General features: G+C 35.5%; 1 protein-coding gene across 3 annotated transcripts; it reads left to right on the top strand.

The window, feature by feature from the left end:
* Nucleotides 1-482: 482 nt before the first annotated feature.
* Nucleotides 483-20,770, top strand: LOC107024166. 3 transcript variants are annotated; one of them, XM_015225079.2, is made up of 7 exons: nt 483-632; nt 2,813-4,852; nt 4,938-4,992; nt 5,282-5,430; nt 11,447-11,533; nt 18,870-18,998; nt 20,484-20,770. In XM_015225079.2, the coding sequence occupies exons 1-7, from the start codon at nt 564-566 to the stop codon at nt 20,574-20,576; spliced, it is 2,622 nt and encodes an 873-aa protein (XP_015080565.1). In that variant the 5' UTR covers nt 483-563; the 3' UTR covers nt 20,577-20,770. The 3 variants fall into 3 exon arrangements, with proteins under 3 accessions (XP_015080565.1, XP_027774487.1, XP_027774488.1); XM_027918686.1 differs by lacking the exon at nt 20,484-20,770 and adding an exon at nt 19,683-20,203; XM_027918687.1 differs by lacking the exon at nt 18,870-18,998.
* Nucleotides 20,771-22,214: the final 1,444 nt, after the last annotated feature.

Raw genomic sequence — 22,214 nt, 5'->3', positions numbered from 1 at the left:
TTTTATACAAATTCAAATTGTATATAATTTCTCTCTTTCTCGTTTTATATAATTCGCTTCAATTGCATATGTATAGCGAAGTATACATATATATATTTGTTATGAAGCGCAATTATCCAAACTTTGCTATAACATACAAATATGAATTTTGTTTTGCTATATGTGAAAGTTGCCCTTAAAAATTACCTAAAAATTTATAATAATTAAAAATAAATAAATAAATAATCATATTAGAATTTGATTTACTCTCTAAATATGAAAACAAAAACATATGCAATAGTATATATGTTGATGTTGTAAATGCAAATGTCAATATAACTTTATAAAAATTACTAGTGTAGTATTTAATTAATTAAATTAGAAAAAAGGAGAAAAATATTTGAAAATTACACTCACACACATGCTTACAAGAGGTGAGAGGGAAGGCAAAACCAAAAAAAGGAAAAGAATAAGACCTGTATTGTTTTGTATATTATATATATACAAAATACAAGTAAGAGTTTATATTAAAAAGCGGCGCGCCGAAGAGAAAAGCGAATTTTTGCGAAGTTGCAGCAGCAGCCATGGGAGCTCTGGCTCCAGTTTTTCATTGGATTCCTGAAGATGACCTTTTGCTTAAAAACGCCATTGAGGTACTAAACCATTCTGCCTGTAACTCCATCAATTTATGTGCACATATCTTTTTCTATAATTTTAACACGTTTGCTAATTTTTCTTCTTGTGTTTTTCTCCCTACTTTCAACGGGATGAATTTTTTTGATTCACACCCATTATCTTTGTAATTGAAGTGTAATAAAATTAGCGTGTTCTTATGTCTTTCGCTCTTTTCTTTTCCGGGAATGTAAGGTGTGCAGTAGAACTCAACGGATTCAGATTATTCGTGTACTCCATCCCATCTGTTTTAGGATTAGTGCTTATTTTAGTGGTTATTTCTCTGTTTCTGGAGTTTATACTAGAAAGTTGTTGTGGGGTTTGTTCAGTCACCGGCTCTTATGTTTTTCCTCTTAAGGAATTTATAAGGAAAGTAAAGGTGCTTTACAAGCCCCAAAGGGTGTGGCCTAGTGTTCATGAAGTGTGTTTAGCAACATGAGTGTTCATATTCAAATCCACTGGAGACAAAAACACTTGTTGATTTCTTCATATCTGTCTTAGTAGCCTTAGTGAACAGAGTTACCTGATACTTGTGGCTGGTAGGAGGTTGCATGTATCGCGTGGGATTTGTTGAGGTGCAAGCAAGCTAGCCCGTATACACGGTTAAAACAATAAAGTGATGGTGCTTTACAATATAATATTAGGTGGTATACTGTTGAACTTAGTTTTTGGATCTTCAAAGAGAGCTCATTTTTTTCAATTTTTGCTTCTCTTGGTAATTTTATTGTGGTGATTTTGCTTTGTAGTTCCAAATATCTGGTACTTTTTGTTTTCCTTGAAAGTACTTGTACTTCATGATACTTGTGTTTTCTTTGGGCTCAAGAGTGAGATAGTGACTTTTGTCCTGGACTCCTGGGATAATGCTTGGAAAATAAATGCATTGTGGTCTAAATAAAGTAAATTATAGTAATCAATAGAGCTGGTACATGGCATGGCCCTTTGCTTTGCTGTAAATACTATAGGACATAAAACTAGTGCATGCTTATAGGACCATTTTGACACATTGTTAAGCTTTTTCCCCACTTAAATAAGTCAAACATTTCATTTCTAAACACCAAGTCAGTGTCAAAAGCATGTAAAAGTTGTTAATATTACTAATCCGAGTCATCGATAGTCTCATCTATCTAGTTTTTCAGCTGTCTATAAATATTCTCTCACCGATTCAAAAGCAATAAAAGATCCTTCTTATCCATTGTTAAACTGATAGGAAGATTTTACTAATCTAGGTGTTACTGCAATGCTAGATATGTTTCCCTATCAAGACATGTTCCCCTCCTTTTGGTGTACAGGCCTCTTTTTAAGTGCCAGCACTAACTTAGTGCTCTAAGACCCTTACTTATCAAGAACCAAAAAAAAGAAAAAGAAATAAAAGAAGATATGCTGCTGGCTAATTATCTTAGCTTAATGAATTATTGAAACTGCCCTAAAAGCAAGATAAACTGTTGCTCCGCTTACAGTTATATCCGATGTACTTTGGTAATTGGTGAACCTGTAGGTCTTGCTCAATCAAGGACAGTATAAGGGAAGAACTGGGTTTCTAGGGAACTTATAAACTATCTATGGAGGTACTTATATGAGAGGAATGAAGTATTTGACCTGGTCATTCTTTTTGTGAGTTGGAAATAGACACATACTATGTTGGTGGACAAGGAAGAAAGGCTTCCAATCTCAAGCGGAATGAATCATCTGGTGGACAGACCTATGATTGCCTCTCAATTTGTATAAACTAAGTGAGAAGATGGTTCTATTTGTATTGCATTAGGAAGCCACTTGTAGAAGAAAGATAAAAGGAGCTTGCATCCTTAGTTTTCTAATAATTGTGTAACATAACAAAACCATACTTGGAGTTTCTTGACATGTCACCTGAAAAATCCTTTTCAAAGTACCTTTGGTAATTGATGGAAGTGGAACTGAGAATCGATGAGATATAAGCTTAATTAAAATAAGCACTCAATTTCTTAGTTATAAATGTGTCATCAATATTTCTTTTCTTATTTTTTCAGTATCAATAATGTTTTTCCTCGAAGTGCAGAATAAGTTTAAATTGATGGATCTACTTACATCTGAGGACTACAGTGATATAAAAAAAAAGAGATAGCTTTCTGTGCTGTTTTTTAAATTCACCCTGGCATCATAATATCATCTTCCCATCCTTCTCTAGGCCGGCGCTTCTTTGGAATCACTTGCAAAAGGTGCAGTTCAATTTTCCCAAAGATTTACCGTTCAAGAATTGCAAGATCGTTGGCATGCTCTCCTGTATGATACGGTTGTTTCTGCTGAAGCATCAGCACTGATGATTGAGTTGGACCGCGCTGCATCAACACCGAAATGTAATAGGTTCGAGAATGCAAGGGAAAGTAAAAATTCTGTTGTGTTAAAGAGAAAATCTGAGAGTATCCGTTCAAGTTACTATGCTATGCGTAAGAGGATCCGTAATAACCCATTTGATTCGATGGATATGAACTTTCTTGGCGGAGCTGGTGACAATGACGAGCCTCAGTCAATGGATTGTGCATTTATGGATTCGATAAGAGATGCCTTTGGTGATCAACAATCTAATTTCGACATTGTACAAAATTGCATTTCTGAACATGGGCGTGATGATTCCATTTGGGCTAATGATTGTGTAACTGCTTCTCCTAGTTTTCCGATTGGACTCCTCAATCATAAGGGAGATGTCCCACTTAACAGCTTTAATGTTACTGAGAACTTTCCAGATGCTGTTGAAGAAAGTGTTGCCCTTGCTGAGAGACAACACACTGTTGGGGAATTGGGTGAATTGCCAGTTTGTGGATTATTTGAAGCTGAGGATTTAGAATCTAATTTTCCTATGAGAGATCAATGTGATGACAATGTGAGGAACTCTTCTCGATTTGAAAGCCAAGTGTTAAACTCACCAGTTCCAGATTGTGACTTGACATTTCACGATCTTGGTTATTCACCTACTCCACCTGATATTCCAGATTGGAGTACAATTGGAGATATTTCTGTTCCGGCTCTGCCTGATTTTGAGGAACAGCAGAATATACAGAATACATTTGTAGTTCCTATTGATGGCAATTCGAATAAAATGGATGCATCAGAATACGACGTTGTAAGTTCAAACTCCAACTTGAGAGACCATATGTCATGTGATGAACTGAGAAATTCCATACCTAGTACTGATGACTACATAGCTGGGTTGTCAGCATCCTTGTTGGACTTTACAGAAGAGGACGAACTGCTATTCAATGACCCTGATGGAAATGATACAATTGATAAGTCTTATTATGATGGCTTGAGTTCACTTCTCTTGGATTGTCCTGATGGTGTGGGAGACTTGCCTGTCAAAAGTGTATCAGAGGCTTCAAATGCTCGAGACGAAGGGCTTACCATTCTTGATGGTTGTCCCAAAGAATCCGGTGACAAATCTGTGTACAATTATAGTGATAAGCCTCCAGGTTCCAATGCAGACTTTCAAATGCTATCCTCCGCATTAACTGTCAATCCGGCTTTTCCTGAAATGCGTGGTGGAGTTATTTGCTGCGTATTAAGCACTGAGGACCCAGATGTTCCTAGCAACGATGATGTTTTTCTTCCTGTTCTAATGCCGTCAACATCATTTCCGTCAATGGCCCATTGGAAATATGATGAGACTTATCATCCATTATCCTCGTCTGCCAAAGATTTGTCAAATAATCAGAAGGGCAATGATGGACGAGCTGTCTTGAAGAAAAAGGAGCAGAATTGTCATTCAGAATACAGTAATTCATATCGGATGAATGAACCACCATCACAGGCAGAAATGTTCAGTCGTGATCACAAAGTTAAGCATGAGTTGCCCAACGAGAATAACCAACATGTGGTGCGAAGGAATCTGCAGACTTCTGATTGTCCAAGGGCAGTCATTTCGGGGAACCTAAGTGCAGTAAATGCCTGTCAAGGAGATTTTAAAGAAAATACCGCAAAGGATGGACAGGGTAAAAATCTCAGTCGGACTTATGCTGCTGATGTGTCCAAGTGCTTGGAGAAAAATGCTATTTGCACAAAGGAACATGACACTACCACCATCCTTCAAAAGAATGAAACGACACTTGCTGAAACTGTTCTCAGGAAAACAACAATCCCTGAAGCAAGTGCAAACAATACTTCATCAGATTCAGAAGATTTTCTTTATGAGAGCGATGAGGACATACCCTACTTTTCTGATGTTGAAGCTTTGGTGAGATCTTATTTTCTGGTATATGAGCTTCTTCACCATCGTAGGTATTTGTTGACTTTAACCGGTTCCTTCCATCATCCTACAGATCCTTGATATGGATTTGAGTCCTAATGGACAGGATATGTATTCCAGTAAGAGAGGTGAGTCCCAGTTTCATCATATTCATTGAAATGATTTATTTTTTTTACTTTAATGAATTTCGATGAACAACTGATCTAGTCTTCAATTATTTTGTTTCTGCTGCACCACTCAGTGTATTCTGTTTGTAGTTACCTTTCTACTCTTTCACTTCTCCACTTTTTCTTTGGCAGCTTTATTGGCTCTTTTTGATTGTTTCCTTGGGAATAATTTTCGAACTTCTGTTGGTGCATTCTTATTGTATGTCACCCATTTTCTTTTCTTTGGTCTGTCTCTTTATTTTATTTTCAGCCAAAGAGTATCAGCATGAAGATTTTGTTAGAAAGATAATCAGGCTAGAGCAGGCTGATCATGCTTGTTTACAGAGAAAGATTGCTGTGCGTGGAGCTTTTGCTGTTTTAGTTGGCTATCACTCAAAACATTTTATTAGAAAACCAGAGGTATGATAGACTTAACTCATTCTTACTCAATTATAGAATACCTTGTTAGACTATTAGTAAAAGCTTGACTATTGATCCTACTTGTCTGATCATACACGGCCATATGTTCAATGGATGTGTTTTAATAGGCTGGAGAGTGAGGTGGGACATTTAATGTAATACAGTGCAGGTAGAGGCTCAATAAACAATCCCCAAAGATTACTCACCGAGTCACCACAAATAACATTAATTATACTTTTTACTAATGGCATAAAATTTGTCACAATAAAGTATCCACAAACATTACTCAGTTGTCACTGCAAACAACATTAATTATACTTTTTACTATTGGAGGTATGATATTCCAAAAATGCATTTTTGCTATTCCATTTTAAATTTCCAAGTTCTAACATATCATTGTAGCCATTAAAAAAGTAAACTAGTTTAGTTTTACCTACTTTCTACTGTGTGACTGTTATCACTCCTCCTGAGTCATCCAATAGTTACAACAATAGTTATTTCTTTTTAGTAGTAGTTATTTTCCTGTAATAATGCAGTTTTTTAATCCAGTAATGTTAGGAAGTCATGTCCTAGTTTCTAGGGGTAATTATCTTATTAAGTGTTGTATTTAAACTATCTTTTGTCTCAGGAAATATAAGCAGAAAAGTCATTTCAGTTTTACTTTAACTCAAGAGACTGGAAGTTCTCTCTTAACGAACCAGCACCATAGGTAGAAAAAAGAAAACCTCTTTCGAGGCTCCTAATTCACTCAACATTGACTCTGATTTTGTCTTGCAACGTCCCATAACTAGATCCATAACAAGGGATAATAACAGCTTGGTATCAGAGCCGAGAGCTATGGGAGACCAAATTCAATATTAACTAGCACAATTGGTGAACTTGTTCCAAGGAGAACGTGCATCCAATTTGGCCAGGAAGTTATAAATGCTTGTTCGGATGCACTCACAAAGGTTTAGGGAATTCTTAGGTCGATCCTGATCCAAATGAAATACAAATCAGAATAGCAGTTGGAAGGGAAAAATAAAGTGGCAGGAGGGTCAGGATCAAAAGTAGGAGGAAAATTCATCATTCCTCGACATACAAAGTTGGATTTCCCATGATTTAATGGCCAAGACGACCCTTTGCGATGTTTGATTAGATGTGAATACTTCTTTTGACACCAACAAACTCTAGAACAAGAAAAGGTTGAATTTGCTTCTTTTCATAGAAGGCTATGCACAACTTTGGTTTCTTCAACTAGAGATAGATATGCCTCAAACATCTTGGGATGAAATCAAACTTCAATATAACCTTCGCTTTGGGCCACCAATCAGAAGTCAGAAATTGGGCCAATTGGCTAAGTTAAGCCTGATCGTCTCTATGGTAGATTAAGTTTTGAGCTAGTAAATTTCACGGGCTGGTACACTCAATCGCAAAAAATGAACTTTATCTCAGCGCTCTTACTTATTATATAATAATTGAGGTTGAGTTGCATAATCCTCCAGATTTGGCTATGAAGATGAGTTTATCCCGACTTTATAAATGCAATGAACGACTTGTTTGTTCGCAATTGTTCGATGCTTGCAAATCCAAGACAACAAATTTCTCAGATTTGTGAAGAAACTGACCAAATCTGAAATGGAGGAAATGCGACTTAAGGGACTTTGTTTCAATTGTGATAAACCATTTACTTGAGGTCATCAATGCAAGAAATTACTCTAGATTGACTTTATAGACGATGAGGAAGAGTTTGCTGGAAAGGGGGGAAATACTAATACTTTCCGCACTTAGCGCTTGAGGACGAGTACAACTTGAAGGGGGATAGTAATGTTATCACTCCCTAATCATCCAATAGTTACTACATTAGTTATTTCTTTTTAGTAGTAGTTATTTTCCTGTAATAGTATAGTTTTCATTCCAATAATGTTAGGAAGTCAGGTCCTAGTTTTTAGTGGTAGTTATTTTGTAAGTGTTGTATTTAAACTTTAAGTGATGTATCTATACTATCCTTTGTCTTAGGAAATATAAGCAGAAAAGTAATTTCAGTTTTTGAGTACTTGACTACTTTCTGTTATCAAAGGCGATAAGTGCAAAAAAAATTCTAAGGTCTGTGGGGGCGAGCTTTAAGCGCAAATAAAGCGCGGGCTTTAATGAAAAATGGCGCAAAGGGAGAAAAAAAAATACAAATGTATATGTTTAGTCCAAGACTAATAATAATAATTATAAACATGAATGACAAGTATAATACCAAAGAAATTGAAAAAAAATATGATTTAGTGAAATGTCAATTGCTTAGTTTCACTACTTCATAAGAGGCTCATTGGCAAGCAAAAGTTTGTCTTAGAACCTTGATGACGACACTGAAGCACACATAAAGCGAGGCGAAATGCTAAACACATTTTGAGCCTCATTTTAGGGCTTAAGCGCACTTTTGATAACACTCGTTTAACTCAAGAGATTGCAGGTTCTCTCTTAACAAACTAGCACCTAGGTCGTAGGAAGAATACTTCAGATTTTATCTTGCAGTGTTCCATAACTAGATCCATAATAGGGGACCATAACAATGAAGTTTCACCCATTTCTCGTAATCGAGCATAAGCATTATGTCCTTTAGTTCTCTCTTTCTTCATCTCAACAATTTGAGATCACAATCAGAGTGATCTTTTTTCGATTCACATCAAAACGTTCTTGGATAAAGTCGCAACATTACTGTTCTTCGTTAGAATACTTTTTTTAACTTTTATCACTTATTCTCGATGCAACAAAGTAAATGAATAAAGGTACATTTCAATTTGGGAGAAAAGATGTTTGGTTTTATGAAAAAATGAACAGCGTTTAGTGCAAAATTTTATGCAAAGCTTTTGGGTATGCCTTTTGCCGATGAGGTTCAATCATGCATGTGGCATACTCGTGAGATTGGAGTGCACACCTTTACATGACATGCACTCACCACAATCGCCTCAATTTCTAGACCTTACTTATCTTTTATTATGAGTATCATAAGTTTGTTTATATATTTTCCTATGCTAGTCATTAGGATACAATTGTTTGCATTCTACAATATATAAAGTCAGCTCCAGGAAAAAACTACTCATCGAGGATCAGATGTCATGAGCAGATAATTGGATATACATATGCTAATTGGAAGGATCATATTTTGGTAAACGGTCTATATCTGAATATGGTGTTTTAGTAAGAGGTAATTTGGTGTATGGAAAAGAAAGAAACAAAATGTGGTCGATTTATGTAGAGCAAAAGCAGAATATTGACCATGGTTGTAACAACTTGTGCGCTAAGTTTGTGATCAACCACTTGCTCGGAGAAAGGAAATTTGGAGAAATTAATCAGATGAAACTTATGTATGATAATCAAGCGACATTGCATCAAATCTGGTATTTCATGAGAAGACTAAGCACATTGAGATTGCTGTCACTTTATTAGTGAAAGATACTTTCAAAAGATATTGTTACAAATTTGTGAAGTCAAATGATTAGTTTGTTGATATTTTTACCAAGTCCTCACTAGCCCTCGTATTAGTTACATATGCAACAAGCTCAGTACATATAACTTATAGGCGCCAACTTGAGGGGAGTAATATTAACATATATAGTGTCCCAAATGGATAACGATTGTTATGTGTTAGGTAGAATCTAACTATAAATAAGGCTCCATGTAATAATGTATTTACACATCTTAATGATATTTCTATATTAACGAATTTAGTTAGGAATCTTGAAAGTGAATTATATTCCATGAATGTGATATTTTACCATGGTATATAGAATATGTGGCAAAAGTGGAATATGTCCACTGATCGTCATATGGGACTTGGTTGGACTTCCGGTTGTTTCGATTTAACATCTAAGAGAGTGCAATGCGCGCGCGCGCACACACACACACACACATATATTCAAGACATGGATTGCCATAATTCGTTTATAAGATGAAATAAGGACATTCTTATCAATCCCAATGGCTCTACTTCTAGTTTAGCGGCTCTAGTTCTAGTTTAGCGGAAAGATTAAAAATACTAAAAATTTCTTTTTGGTTGGTGTACTAGGGCAAGGCAAATCCTAAGCCCTTCGCTAGTTTGATTAGCTTTCGCTCCTTTCCCTTATTTCTCAACCGAAAGCTGAGCTACCAAACCATACAAAGCCCCATTTGTCATACGAAGAGAGTCAAGACAAGTTCAAGTCATACATGATAGAAGAAGGTCTGCCGGTGGGTTGGAGAAGAACCACCGGGAGAACGACTGGGGCCTTAATTAAGTACTAAAGTTATTGAAGTGTCTGCCTTCATGGACTTCCCACGAAGCAATCATAATTTATTATCTGTATGTATGCATGTATTTATGTGTATATGTATACATGTAAAAATAGACATGTGTATACAAGTACATGTCCTGGAAAGATATGTAAACTAGGTTCGAGTGATGCTTACTCCTATCCATATTTGGAGTGCAATGATATAGGGATCCCTGTGTTATTATTTGGATACACTTGAAGATGACAGGATCTTTACTATGGAAAAAAATCAAATCTCTTTTTTAGGTTGTAGACTAGAATAGATAACTTGTCTGGATAATTTTCATTTTTTGATCCTAGTAGTGTTATCAAAATCTCTAAGAAATTTTTGAATTGAGGCTTAAAGCTGGCTAGGCACTTCCCTGGCTAGATGTACACCTTGACAAAAAAGGAAGCGCCACCTTTTACTTAAATTAGGTCAATTTGTGAGACTCATGAGCTCTATCATGAAAAGGACGAGATTAAGTAATAAACATAACTGTCACATTGATATGTATTCAAATCAAAACGCTTCAATCTTAAGCTCAAGGCAAGAAGGAGGACCAATCCAAATTCCACTACAAGTTCTCAGAATTATCTAGAAGAAGATGTTGATTCTGGAAAGTCATAGGAAGAGGAGTTTTGGGCTATAATTCTAGAGATACCCATAAAGCCATCAAGCTATTTAGAAGAAGGGAGTTAGTATGGATGCTATAGTGTTTAGGAATAGGAATCAGGATAGAGTATAAGAAACTTAGTTACTTTACTTGCAAGGAAAAGAACAAATTTAGTCACTGGATTAAATTACAAACTTAAATTGCATCTTTTTTAGGTTTTTGAGTCAAGTTTGGAGACTCTCAAAATTACTATTTAACTACAAAATATAAACTGCATCTTTTGTAGTTGAAATGTAATTTTGAGAATCTCCATACTTGATTGATATACTCTTGCTGTGCACACTCAATTTTATGTACTTTTCAATTTCTCTGTTCATAATTGTTTTTTGTGTTTTATATGAATAAAGAAATAGCTAATTTATCTAGATATGCATGTAGATTATTCACTTCATTTGATGTTTTTCTTGAGTTCCGTTTTTAAAGATGTTTGACATTAAGGCCTTTTTAGGATTAGCTGCCTTTTTAGGATTAGCTGCTAGATATACTTTTCCTCCCAAGTCTCTCCCCTCACCCCTCATTCCCCCAAATTAAAAACAACAAAATGGGAGAACGAAGAGGTTGGGGGAAATTCTTGACTGAAATGGTGAAGGTATGGTGGGAAATTATCCTAATCATAGAAAACTTTAGAGAGCTACATAGTGTGTGGCTTCTGAATGATTTTCCTAAATGCAGGTATGTTATTTTGCCAAGTAGACTTCATCTTCTCTGTGCTTGATAATCACCCCTAGCTCATTCACTTGGAGAAAGTTAAATAGGGTTGTCACATCTTGTCTTTGGAGTATATGGAAACCAAACCAATGAGAGGAAATACTGAGCTATATTTCTGTTGCAACATGTCCAACTCAGTATGATCTACCCTTATTGTTGCAATTGTTACTGCTAGTTCAAAAGTTGAAGGGAAAGCTAGGGTACTGAATTAGTTAGTCTCAAAGATTTAGAGTAGTTATGATGTTGCCAAAAGTGTTAAATCAGCTGTTACTGTTTAGCATCCTATTTAAGTTCCAAATTTGTTTCTGTTGTGTTCCTTTAAAATTCAAAGATTCTACAGAAATTCAAACTTGGAGTAAATGGGTTCAGGTGCTGCTGGGAAGAGAATCTGCAGATGTGAAAGTTGACATTGACTTGGGCAGAGAAGGTCGTGATAATAAAATTTCTAGGAGACAGGTACGTTCTGCTTGAACTCCACCTGTATTAATCAATAGTTCCTTTGAAATATTCAATTGATCTTATATTTTTGAGTTAGTTTATTTTGTTTTTTCTAACATATAAAGAAATAGTTGATCGAACAATTGGCTATGATTGTGATAATGTGATAATTTTTATGTTTCTTGAAACATTTGCTCCATGTTTCTTGGTTTGATCATTATCTTCTGTTATGAAACCTTTTCTTCAACAAACTTGTATGTGTAAATAAAATGTCTCAATGCTGATTGCAGTATAGTTTTCCTTTTTCATTTATCCCTTACAAGTCAATTTGTACGTGCTGCAGTTTGTAAGACAAATTAAAATTAAGTATATGAACAGTCAGTCTTCTTCAATATCCTAAGGTTTTCTAATGAGAAGTACCACAAACAATACTAAACGACTAAAGAGAAGAAAAAATTTGGTGGCAGATGAACCGATGTTTATTGATTATATAGCCAGTGTATTTATTACATACAAGGCTGAAAATAAAATAACAACTTAGAGAAAATCTAGGTAACAGAAAAACCTACGTAACTACAATCCTAAAGATAAGAAAGCTGATGAGCACAAAATTAATATAAATAAACTGAACTAAAAGAGTCCTACAAATGACAAAAGCCTACAGATCTGCTAGCCGATATTACGCCCCCGTATGTTGGCGTCGAGGTCTACTACGCCCAACTTGGAGAAAATGGTTACTGAAAAGAGAACGCGGAAGAGGCTTTGTGAGAAGATCTGCAACTTGATCAAAAACATGTAAATGGGCAACTTCAAGCTGTTTGCGCCCAACCTGCTCATGGACAAAATGGAAATCGATGGCCACATGCTTCATGCGGCTATGCAAAACAGGATTGGTACAAATACAAGTGGTGCTAATATTGTTGTAGAGAACTTTAGGAACAACAATCAGAGGAAACTGAAGCTCCTGAAGAAGATGGGTGAGCCAGGTAGTTTCAGAAATAGTAGCAGCAACTGCCCGAATTCTGCTTCTGTAGAAGAACGAGAAACTGAACGTTGCTTCTTTAAAGACCATGAAATAGGAGAACAACCAAGATAGATAACACAACCAGTGGTGGAAGTGTGATCTTGACGATTCCCTGCCCAGTCTGAGTCTGAGTACGCCAACAATCTACAATAGTCTCCTTGGCAATGAGTACACCAAAGGAGGTAGTGGAACGGAGATTGCAAAGAAGTCATTTAAAAGAACCTAGTGAGACATAAATGGCTGATGTATAGCTTGTGACAACTTACTGACAGCAAAAGCTATGTCCGGATGAGTGAAAGAAAGGTAATGAAGCTTACCAATAATGTGTTGATATAAGGAACTATCAACTAGATGATCATCAGACGAGGGCAAAACAATTGCAGATGTCATAAGCGTGGAAACACCTTCGCAGTTATCCATCGCTAACCATGTAGGAGATCCATAGTGTGCTTCTCTTGAGAGAGCAGAAGACCAGCAGAAGAATGAATCACTTCTTCGTCAAGGAGAAACATTGAGAAAGAACCTCAATGATATTATGAACACCTCGCTGGTGATAACCAGTCACTGAGATAGCGTCCACATCAACTAAAATATACACAGTAAACCGACATTTATGCATAATGAAAAGTGAGGAATCAGAATGTGACTTATCAAAACCCAAAGTAAGGAGATAGTTTTTGAGTTCAGTGAACCAAACACGAGGCGCCTCTTTGATACCATAAATTGCCTTCTGAAGACGACATACATGAATAGGATTCCCATAGTTTTCAAATCTAGGTGGCTGTCGCATGTATACTGCTTCAGCAAGACAACCTTGCAAGAAGACATTGTTAACATCCAACTTATGAACATGCCAGTCAAGTTGAGTGGCGATAGTCAGGCCAAGATGAACAGTAGCATGCTTGACTACTGGGCTGAAAGTGGAATGATAATCAAGTCTGGGATGCTGAGTAAATCCCTTGGCAACCAAACAAGCCTTGTACCTATCAACAAAACTATCAGGTTTATGTTTAACTCGGAGTAATTATTTACAGTCCGCCACGTTCTTGGAAGAGTCACATGGAACCAAATCCCAGGTATGGTTGCAAACAAGAGCATCAAATTCAGCTTGCGTTGCTAAATTCCATTGGGGAATTAGCTTGGCTTGCTCATGAGTTGTGGGGATTTTTGGAGACTCGTAGTGGTTTTGAGAAACTTACTAGGTTTAAGGCTATGAGTCTGTGATCGGGTAGTCATTGGGTGGACTTTGCTGGCTTGTTTGTCCGGGGTTGGGTTGGTGGGTCAGGTTGATTAGGAGGTGATGTTGGTTGAGGCAGGAAGGAAGCCATTTGTGAATGAACTCTTCATTCTAGACGGGGTGCCAGCTGTGGAAAGTTCATCACAAGAGATCGAACTTGATGTAAATTGTTACTGCTAGTTTGTTTTCAGTGATTATTTTTAAACTTCAGCATGGATGGATAGATGCAAAGAGGGGGTTGGGATCGACCCATCAGGATGACCAAAGAGTTTGTGTCCACGCATAAGCATAGACACCTGTGCCTTCCACTATGAAAAGTTATGGTTCCTAGCAAGTTTGATGGGGAGTTGAATAACCGGACTGAACTGGGCAATTCTTTTGTACGGGAGATGTTGTCGGCATTGACTACACTTGTATTGGGGACAATTTAGGCTTGAGGTGGGTGAGCTGGGAGAAAAAAAGGAATCGAACTTATTAAAGCAATAGAGCTCTGATTACCATGAAGAGAAGAAAAAAACTGGTAGCAGATGAACTGATGTTTATTGATTACAAAATCTAGGTAATAGAAAACCTGCATAACTAAAATCCTAAAGATAAGAAAGTTGATAATTACAAAACTAATATGAAAAAACTAGCAGATGTCAGGGACAAACTAAGGATGGAACCTCTCTTTCAGGAGAATGTTGAATGACTGGGAGATTGACAGCCTAACAGATTTCTACAATACCCTGGAGCAGGCCATTAACTTTCTACCTAATGAAGATAATCTACACTGGTTGAGGGCCAATAATGGGAAATTCACAGTAAAATCAGCTTACAGACACCTTGATAGGCCAGCTGCAATACTCTTACCATGGCCTTGGAAGATGATATGGAAAGTTAAAGTACCTCACAAGGTGGCTTGTTTCACCTGGTTGGTAGCCAGGTATCCAGTACTGATTCAGGATAATTTAATGAAAAGGGGAAAACAATTATGTTCCTGATGTTCTTTTTTGTGAAAGAGAAATAGAGACAACAAACCATCTCTTCATCCATTGTAGAGTGACAGACACTGTGGCAGGTGTTTTTTAACTTGAGGGGTATCAGTTGGTCCATGCCAAGGCATGCCTCTGAAGCTCTAGCATGCTGGATAGAGAAGGAAATATGTCCGGCCACAAAGAGAGATGAAAGATTGTCCCTGTTTGCATCTGGTGGACAATATGGAGGAAAAGGAACCAAATATGTTTTGAAAACAAGAGCATCCCTTTCCAAAGTCTGAAGTTGAATTGTCTTATAACCTTTTATTTTTTGTGTAACTATGCACTCCCCAAAAAGGTGGAGGATATTACTCAGTTTCTAGATAGTTTAGGAGGGATAAAGGTGATATATTTCTTTGTTTTGCTTACTGTAAACTCCAGATGTAACTTCTGCTAAAATACACTATTGGGGTATTTTGTCTATAAAATGTTAACTTTCTAAAAAAAAAAGTCCTACAAATGACAAGAGTCCTAGAGATCTGCTAGACATTATGAATTACCACCCTGGAATTTGAATCCAATCATTTTAACCGCTATTAAAAAAATTTGAATAAGGCTGATTATGTAATTACAAAGTAATGAAAACTATCCTCTTCTAAACGGGTGATTTTATGATTGTACTGTTCTTACGTGGCTATCTTTAGATTCTATAGTAAATGATCAATCCTTACACTATGACTCTTAGAAATCAATTAAGCATAAGTGATCTAATTTGTTTCCTAAATAGAAGTCACTTAATTTCCATGGTTCTTGCTCGGATGAGAAACTAAACTACTACCACAGAAACAACATACCCAGTGAAATCTACAAGTGGGGTCTGGGAAGGATGCTGTGTACGCAACCTTACTTGTACCTTGTGAAGGTAGAGATAGTGTTTGCGATAGATCCTTGGCTCAAGTAATGCATATCCAAGTAAAACATATTCAAGAAAATACATTGCGTGTGCAATTTATGGTCCAACAGATTTTTCGCATGTATAAACATGCATTACATCGTTTTCAATTTCGTTGGCTAATATTATTACTAATGAAGAGCACAAGAAAACTATGCATGAATTACCCATGTTTGCCCTTCTTGAATATGGAGTTGTGATAAAGCCAGAGCTTTTTTGCGGAGCGGTAAGCGTGTAGGTCTAATCTAAATTTGAAGTCTCCTAGTAGAAACTAAATGGAATAGTTCAATCAAAATCCCAAATATTAGGCAAAGTTGTAATATTAAAAACTTGAAAATTTGGAATAAGAACTTGAAAACTTTGAAGGGATATCTACCACATTTCTAAAGGGAAGTACTGACAATAAAATAGTGTAGATAGATATTCAACAGTAGAGTGGTAAATTTACTCTCAGACATGAATACTCAGATAGTTCTGTCTCCTATACAACCAGACCTTGAGGTGGCCTCGGCACTTAACTAAACTCCCTGGGATTCGATGTAAGATGGACATAGAAAAGGTCTATGATCACCTAAACTGGGACAGTATGTGGAACATACTTTAGAGGATGGGTTTAGGAAATAGGTGGATAAACTAGTTAAAATATTGTGTGACTACAGTTAAATTTTCAGTATTAATAGTGGTACCCTCTCTGGTTTCTTCCATTCTGAAAGAGGATTATGGCAGGGGGATCCCTTTTCCCCCTTCCTGTTTGACTATCAATGGGAAGATTGAGTGATCTGCTGAAAACAACAGTCAAATAACAGGTCAAGGTGTTCCGGATGTATAATAGTGACACTCTTGGTTTAACTATCTCACATTTGCATTATGCTTATGACACCTTAGTGTTCTGTGGTGCAGAGAAAGAGCAACTGGAGCCTAGGGTCATATTTATCCGGTTTGAAGTTGTTTCTAGATTACGCATAAATTGGGGTAAAAGTTTTGTCTACCCAGTGATTGAAGTTCCGGTATCAATAGACTGACTGGTATCCAAGGGGGTAAACTACCTACCTAGGATGCCTCTAGCAGCAAAGAGTAAACCAAAGAACATATGGAGTGCAGTGGTCAAAAAGCATGGAGCTCAATATATTTTGGAATGGTGAGACAGGATGTGCATGAGCAAACCATTGTTGTAAAATATATCTGGGAGATCATTAAAAAAAAGAATTCTTAGCCTATTCTGGGAGAACACAATTCATTAAGAGAATTATTTTTTATGCAAAATAACTGGTCACAGATCCTTATTTTACTCTTACCTAAGAGGATCACTCTTTTCATTGCGCGAATGTGCAAGTGATTCCTCTGGCCTCGTAAAGCTAATCTCACAAAAAAGCTCTAGTTGCATAGAGAATACTGTATCATTGTCAACCCACTTCTGCTGGAGGCCGCATTCTCATTAACATTGTGCTATGGAATAGAGCTTCTATATGCAAGCTCTTATGGAGTATGTGCAGGAATATGGATAATTTATGGGTTCCATTTATGGGAGGGGCAGAGATGTATGGCAACTTGAACCATAAGAAGCATCCTGTGTTGTCCAGAAAATATTCATGGCCAAGAAGCATTTTGAAGAGGCAGGGTATTCATGGGAGGAGCTCCTATCTCTTACCTCTCTTAGCCTTTAAAACTATATACAAGAAGCTGCAAGGCCAGTTTGAGAAAGTAAGCTAGAGGAGTGTCATATGCAGAAACCAGGAATCTCCCAAATCGATATTCTATTGAGATTGGTTCCACTAAGCACAATATACGTGACAGATTAACATTTTTGGAAGATGTATGAAAACCAGCAGTGTCAATAATGTACCAGGGAGCTGTAAATTGTTCACCACTTGTTTTTCTCTTGATCTTAATCAGCTAGCATATGGTCCAAACTCTTACAATGTCTTGCCATCATTAGAGAGTGTATGGATTGGAATGAGGAACTAAAATCGGCCGAGAGACGTTGCAAAGGCAGAAGCAGCAGGGATTAAGTGTATATGATTCTCTTGGCTGCAGCTGTAAACTACATATGGAAGGAAAGGAATTTGAGGGTGTTGTTAAGCAGATTGTACAAGAGGTTTACTTCAGGGCCACTTTGAGACCTAGTAACAGGTCATTCTTGCAAAATCTCAATTGGTATCCTTGAGTATTGACTGTTGGCAATATTGTCTTACTGTTTGTCGTGAGCCAAATAAAAATTAATTAAAAATGAAATTAAGTAGAGTACTGAAAATAACGACATGAGTCCAAAGTCAAAGTCTGCTTAAACCATCATGTATTGATATTTGATGCTACAAAGTTCAAAAATCCAAGTATTAAAATTTAAATACAAAATTATGTTTATAAAATATTTAAATACCAAAAGCACAAAATCCTAAATTTTTGAATGGTATTATATTAAAGAGCTATTCATAGAAGCTTTATGTCCACCACCTGTTTCCTTGTACGACTGTATCCAATATAGAATGACAATGATTTCAGATTGTAGTCATACAACCAAATCCTTACTTGAAACCAAACTTAAATAAGTATTATTAGGGACTATTTTGCTTGTGAATGTGAGACTTGGTTAGCAAGTAGTAACACCATGTACTTTTTGGAGCCTTGATGACGACACTGAAGATCACGATTACGAAAGCAAGATGAAGCACTCAACATGTTTTGCACCTCGCTTTAGGGCTTAAGTGTGCTGTTAGGGTCCTTTGATAACAATGCTTTTAAGTCCCTCAAATATCAACAAATTCTAATTGTCCTTATAATTTTTGGTTAAGTGCATTTAACATTCAATTAATTGATTAGTGCACTTTTGACTCTAAATATGAATGTTCAGAAACTTTAATGAATTATCAAGTGTTAAAATCATTTAATGATCAATATTTTATGCTAAATTTCATTGTTACTCCATATTTGTGGTAAATATATTTCTAGTGATGGTCTAAATGCCACATATTCCTTTGTAGAGTGACCACTCATTTTAGTTAATTAAATGTTAAATATGCTTAGTCAAATATTACAAGAATATGAAAATGAAAATTAAACAATAACTGTAGGACCAAAATGCAGTTATCCTTTTTTTGCTAAAAATCCTAGAACAATTTGCATCCTTCTATTCCTTGAAATGTGATGAACAGTTATAAGTTGATGGACTGACACCTTTACATGATTAGGCAACTATAAAGATGGACATGCATGGACTATTCCATTTGCAGAACATTGGAAAATATCCAATTCATGTGAATGGTAACGAAGTACTTCCGAAACAAAGTCTAACCCTCACTTCTGGTTCCTTAATTGAGGTATTTTTCTAATCTGGCACAAGATTAACTAGTAAAATATCCTGGTTAAGGTTTACAGATTTTGATTTGGTACTTTTGGAAGTGTTGCCTCCTTTCTCCCTTCCGAGCCCTGAGATCTTGATGACAATTGAAGGCTCTAAGTCGACTACCTCTTGCATCAGTTTGCAAGGAAATTGTGTATTCTTTCCATCATTGATGAGTTACATATCTCATTAGCTTGTTCTTTAACTTAGCTTTTCACATGACCTAGTTATTTGTTATTTTTATCATTTTAAGACTCATTTGCAGTTTGGGACTAAAAGGTAATGACTTATTTACTTCAATTCAAGCCTAGGTAATCATTCTTTTATGATCAAGTATGTCAAACCTAGTAATCCCTCTTTTTTTTAAAAAAAATCAAGTAAAGTATATCAAGCCTAGGGTGTTATCATCTAGTGTTATTTATTGAAACCGGGATGACAGCTTTAGAACCGTTTTGTCAACCTTATCCTATTCTTGTTTCAAAGTACTATGAGTCAGGCCTCTGTAATTTTCAATTTATGGGTAGACATTAGGAGCTGTTTGAGCTTTAGCTATTTTTTAGTGAAAATTACTTTGTTCGAAAAGAGAATTTTCCACTCAATGAATGTTTTATGTTGAATTTTCCGAAAAAAGTTGATGAGCGTGTGCTGGATCCTCCAAAAGTAGTACACTTTTGGAGGATCTGACAAGGTACGGCAGGTGCTTTGGAGAGTCCGCAGTACACAGGTTGGGTGGTACACAGGTTTGAGACTTCAATCCACCGCACGGGGAATCAGAAAAGCCCATTGCCCTTTAAGGGTGGGGGAAGAGAGCAAGAAAAAAAGCACATGGCATGTTATGATAAATTTTCATAAACAACATTAGGCCTTAATTAAGATCCCTAAGCTACAACCTACAGTTTTAATATTTACAATCCGCAACTACATTTTTGGTTTGCTATCTGGTGTATCCATTGTATTTTCGATTATTTTCCTACAAAAATACAAATTCAACTTAAATAGAATAAATCACTCCCTAAAACTACTCATGTTTCAAATTGGACTCTCAAGTGTGTGATTCATATGTCAAATTTCTTGTATTCATTATATGAGTAATTAGTATTCAAATGCTGCCACGGATGTGTGTGTAAATGGTGTATTTGCTACAGATTTGATAATGTAATGGCGAATGGTAATATTTTGTAAGTATAGTTGTGTTCCATAAATACATTCACATGTTTGCTATGTTGTGTAGTTTTCCCAATTTTTTCCTGTTCAGGTTGTGTGATAATGATTACTTTTGGTATTTAATATTGACTTTTGATGTTATTAACTGAAAACACAATTAGAAGCTTTTTGGCAAAATGGTGAATAGTTATCTTCTTTTCATTTCTAATGAGGTTAAGAGCAGTGTGAAAATTATATTGTTTTGTTTTTCCTGTAATATCCATCATGATATGTTTTCACGTGAGCAAGTAAATTGCAGGTGAGAGAAGTTAGGTTCATATTTGAGACTAATGAAAGTCAAGTAAAACGATATATGGAGGAAAGCCAAAGTGAGGATATGAAAGAAGCTTGAGCAATTCTTGACAGAGTATGAGCCAGGAGGAAGTGCTGTCTTTTATCATTGCACTTTCTGATTACAAAATGTGTATTCTTCCTATTTTCTCTCAACTTTACTTTTTTCACTCTGAAATTGTCTATAAGCAACTCTCACAACTTTGAAGACTTGTTTCTGGTCATTGCCAATAAAAGTTATCCGAGATTCTATAAGTGAGGTAAAAGCCTAGTGGCTTTTTAATTTTATAAATCAACATAGTACAAATAAATATTTTAAATGGGATAATTAATGACATAGAAATGTTGAGCAAATCTCAAGTAAGGAAAAATGTATATACAAGCTATTCGTTTATAATGTTGATTTATAATCAATAATTGAGTAAAACTATTTAGAATTGCCTCATCCAAAAGAAATGATCTAACTTCGAAAATATTCAGTTAATTTGTAAACTAACTTCAAAAAGAAAAAAAAAATTAAAAAGAAAGAAAATCGAAGGACGAACCTACAATTACAAACACTGAGCTAAAGCAAGTGATGAAGGAGAGTTTTAGCCTAAAATCATTCCTCAATTGTAACTTAAATCTGACGTACTTTCTTATGTTAATTTAGTGTGTAAAAATATCCTTAGACTATTTAAAAAATAACAAGAATTATACTTTAGTCTATTTTTGTTAAAAAACTGATTCGAACAATAAAAAATATATTTTTATTTAATTTGATCATGTCTTATTCAAGACGAGAAGATCAAAATTACCTAATAAGAATATGGACAAAAAATAAATCTTTCATTCTCAAAATTTAATTTTTGTGTTAGTTTATATGTGTTTTGTATCATCAAGTAAATTGATTTGCAACAATATATGTACAATAGATTCCGATGGTTAGAAAGATTATGTAAAAAAATTTATTGTAAAAATATTACGTCTCAATATTTAGAGATTTCCTTTAATAAAATATCTAATATGTATGTACTATATGTATCACGCAATTCACATTTTATACAATGTACATAAACACTGGAAATTTAGTGAAATCATGTTGGTATTTAGTTATGAAAATAAAAAAATAAATACTTTATTCGATATTTTTTTAAGTTGGAGTTGTATTTGACTATACTTTTTAGAAAGAATATTTATAATTTGAATATATTTTGCCTGAGTATGATATAAACCCTAATTTTTTAAAAATTAAAGAAATTACCCAACTTGACTAGCTAACCATGAAAACATATATTCATTCGACTTGACACATTTTTTGTTGGTGGCGTGAGTTTTTAAGAAAATAGATAGAAGGATAAATCTTGCAACTTTTTAGATAGTGCGATGATGTTTTTTGTTCATTTACATAGCACAAGGATGCGCTTTAGATTTATGTTACTTTAGAGATGATTTTAGCCAACAACTCTGAAGGATGATATATTTTTGCTTTTGTAGTTTTGCAAATTGATTAGTGATCGTTTGGTTTTAGTTGATTGTAAATTTAGGAGTTAGAATATTTTATCTTAAAACTTATTTTTTTTTAAAAAAATAAGTAAGCAGTTATGTAAGTGATGAATTTGAAAATAAACAGGTGCCATGTTTGATAAAAGGGTATTACTGTCGTAAAATGAGAGGAAAAATAGAAGAATACTTGAACAATATAGGAAGACAAAATAGT

Source organism: Solanum pennellii, chromosome 7, assembly GCF_001406875.1.
Source record: "Solanum pennellii chromosome 7, SPENNV200".
NCBI lineage: Eukaryota > Viridiplantae > Streptophyta > Magnoliopsida > Solanales > Solanaceae > Solanum > Solanum pennellii.
The sequence above is the reverse complement of the archived record's forward strand: the minus strand, read 5'-3'. Positions and strand labels throughout refer to the sequence as shown.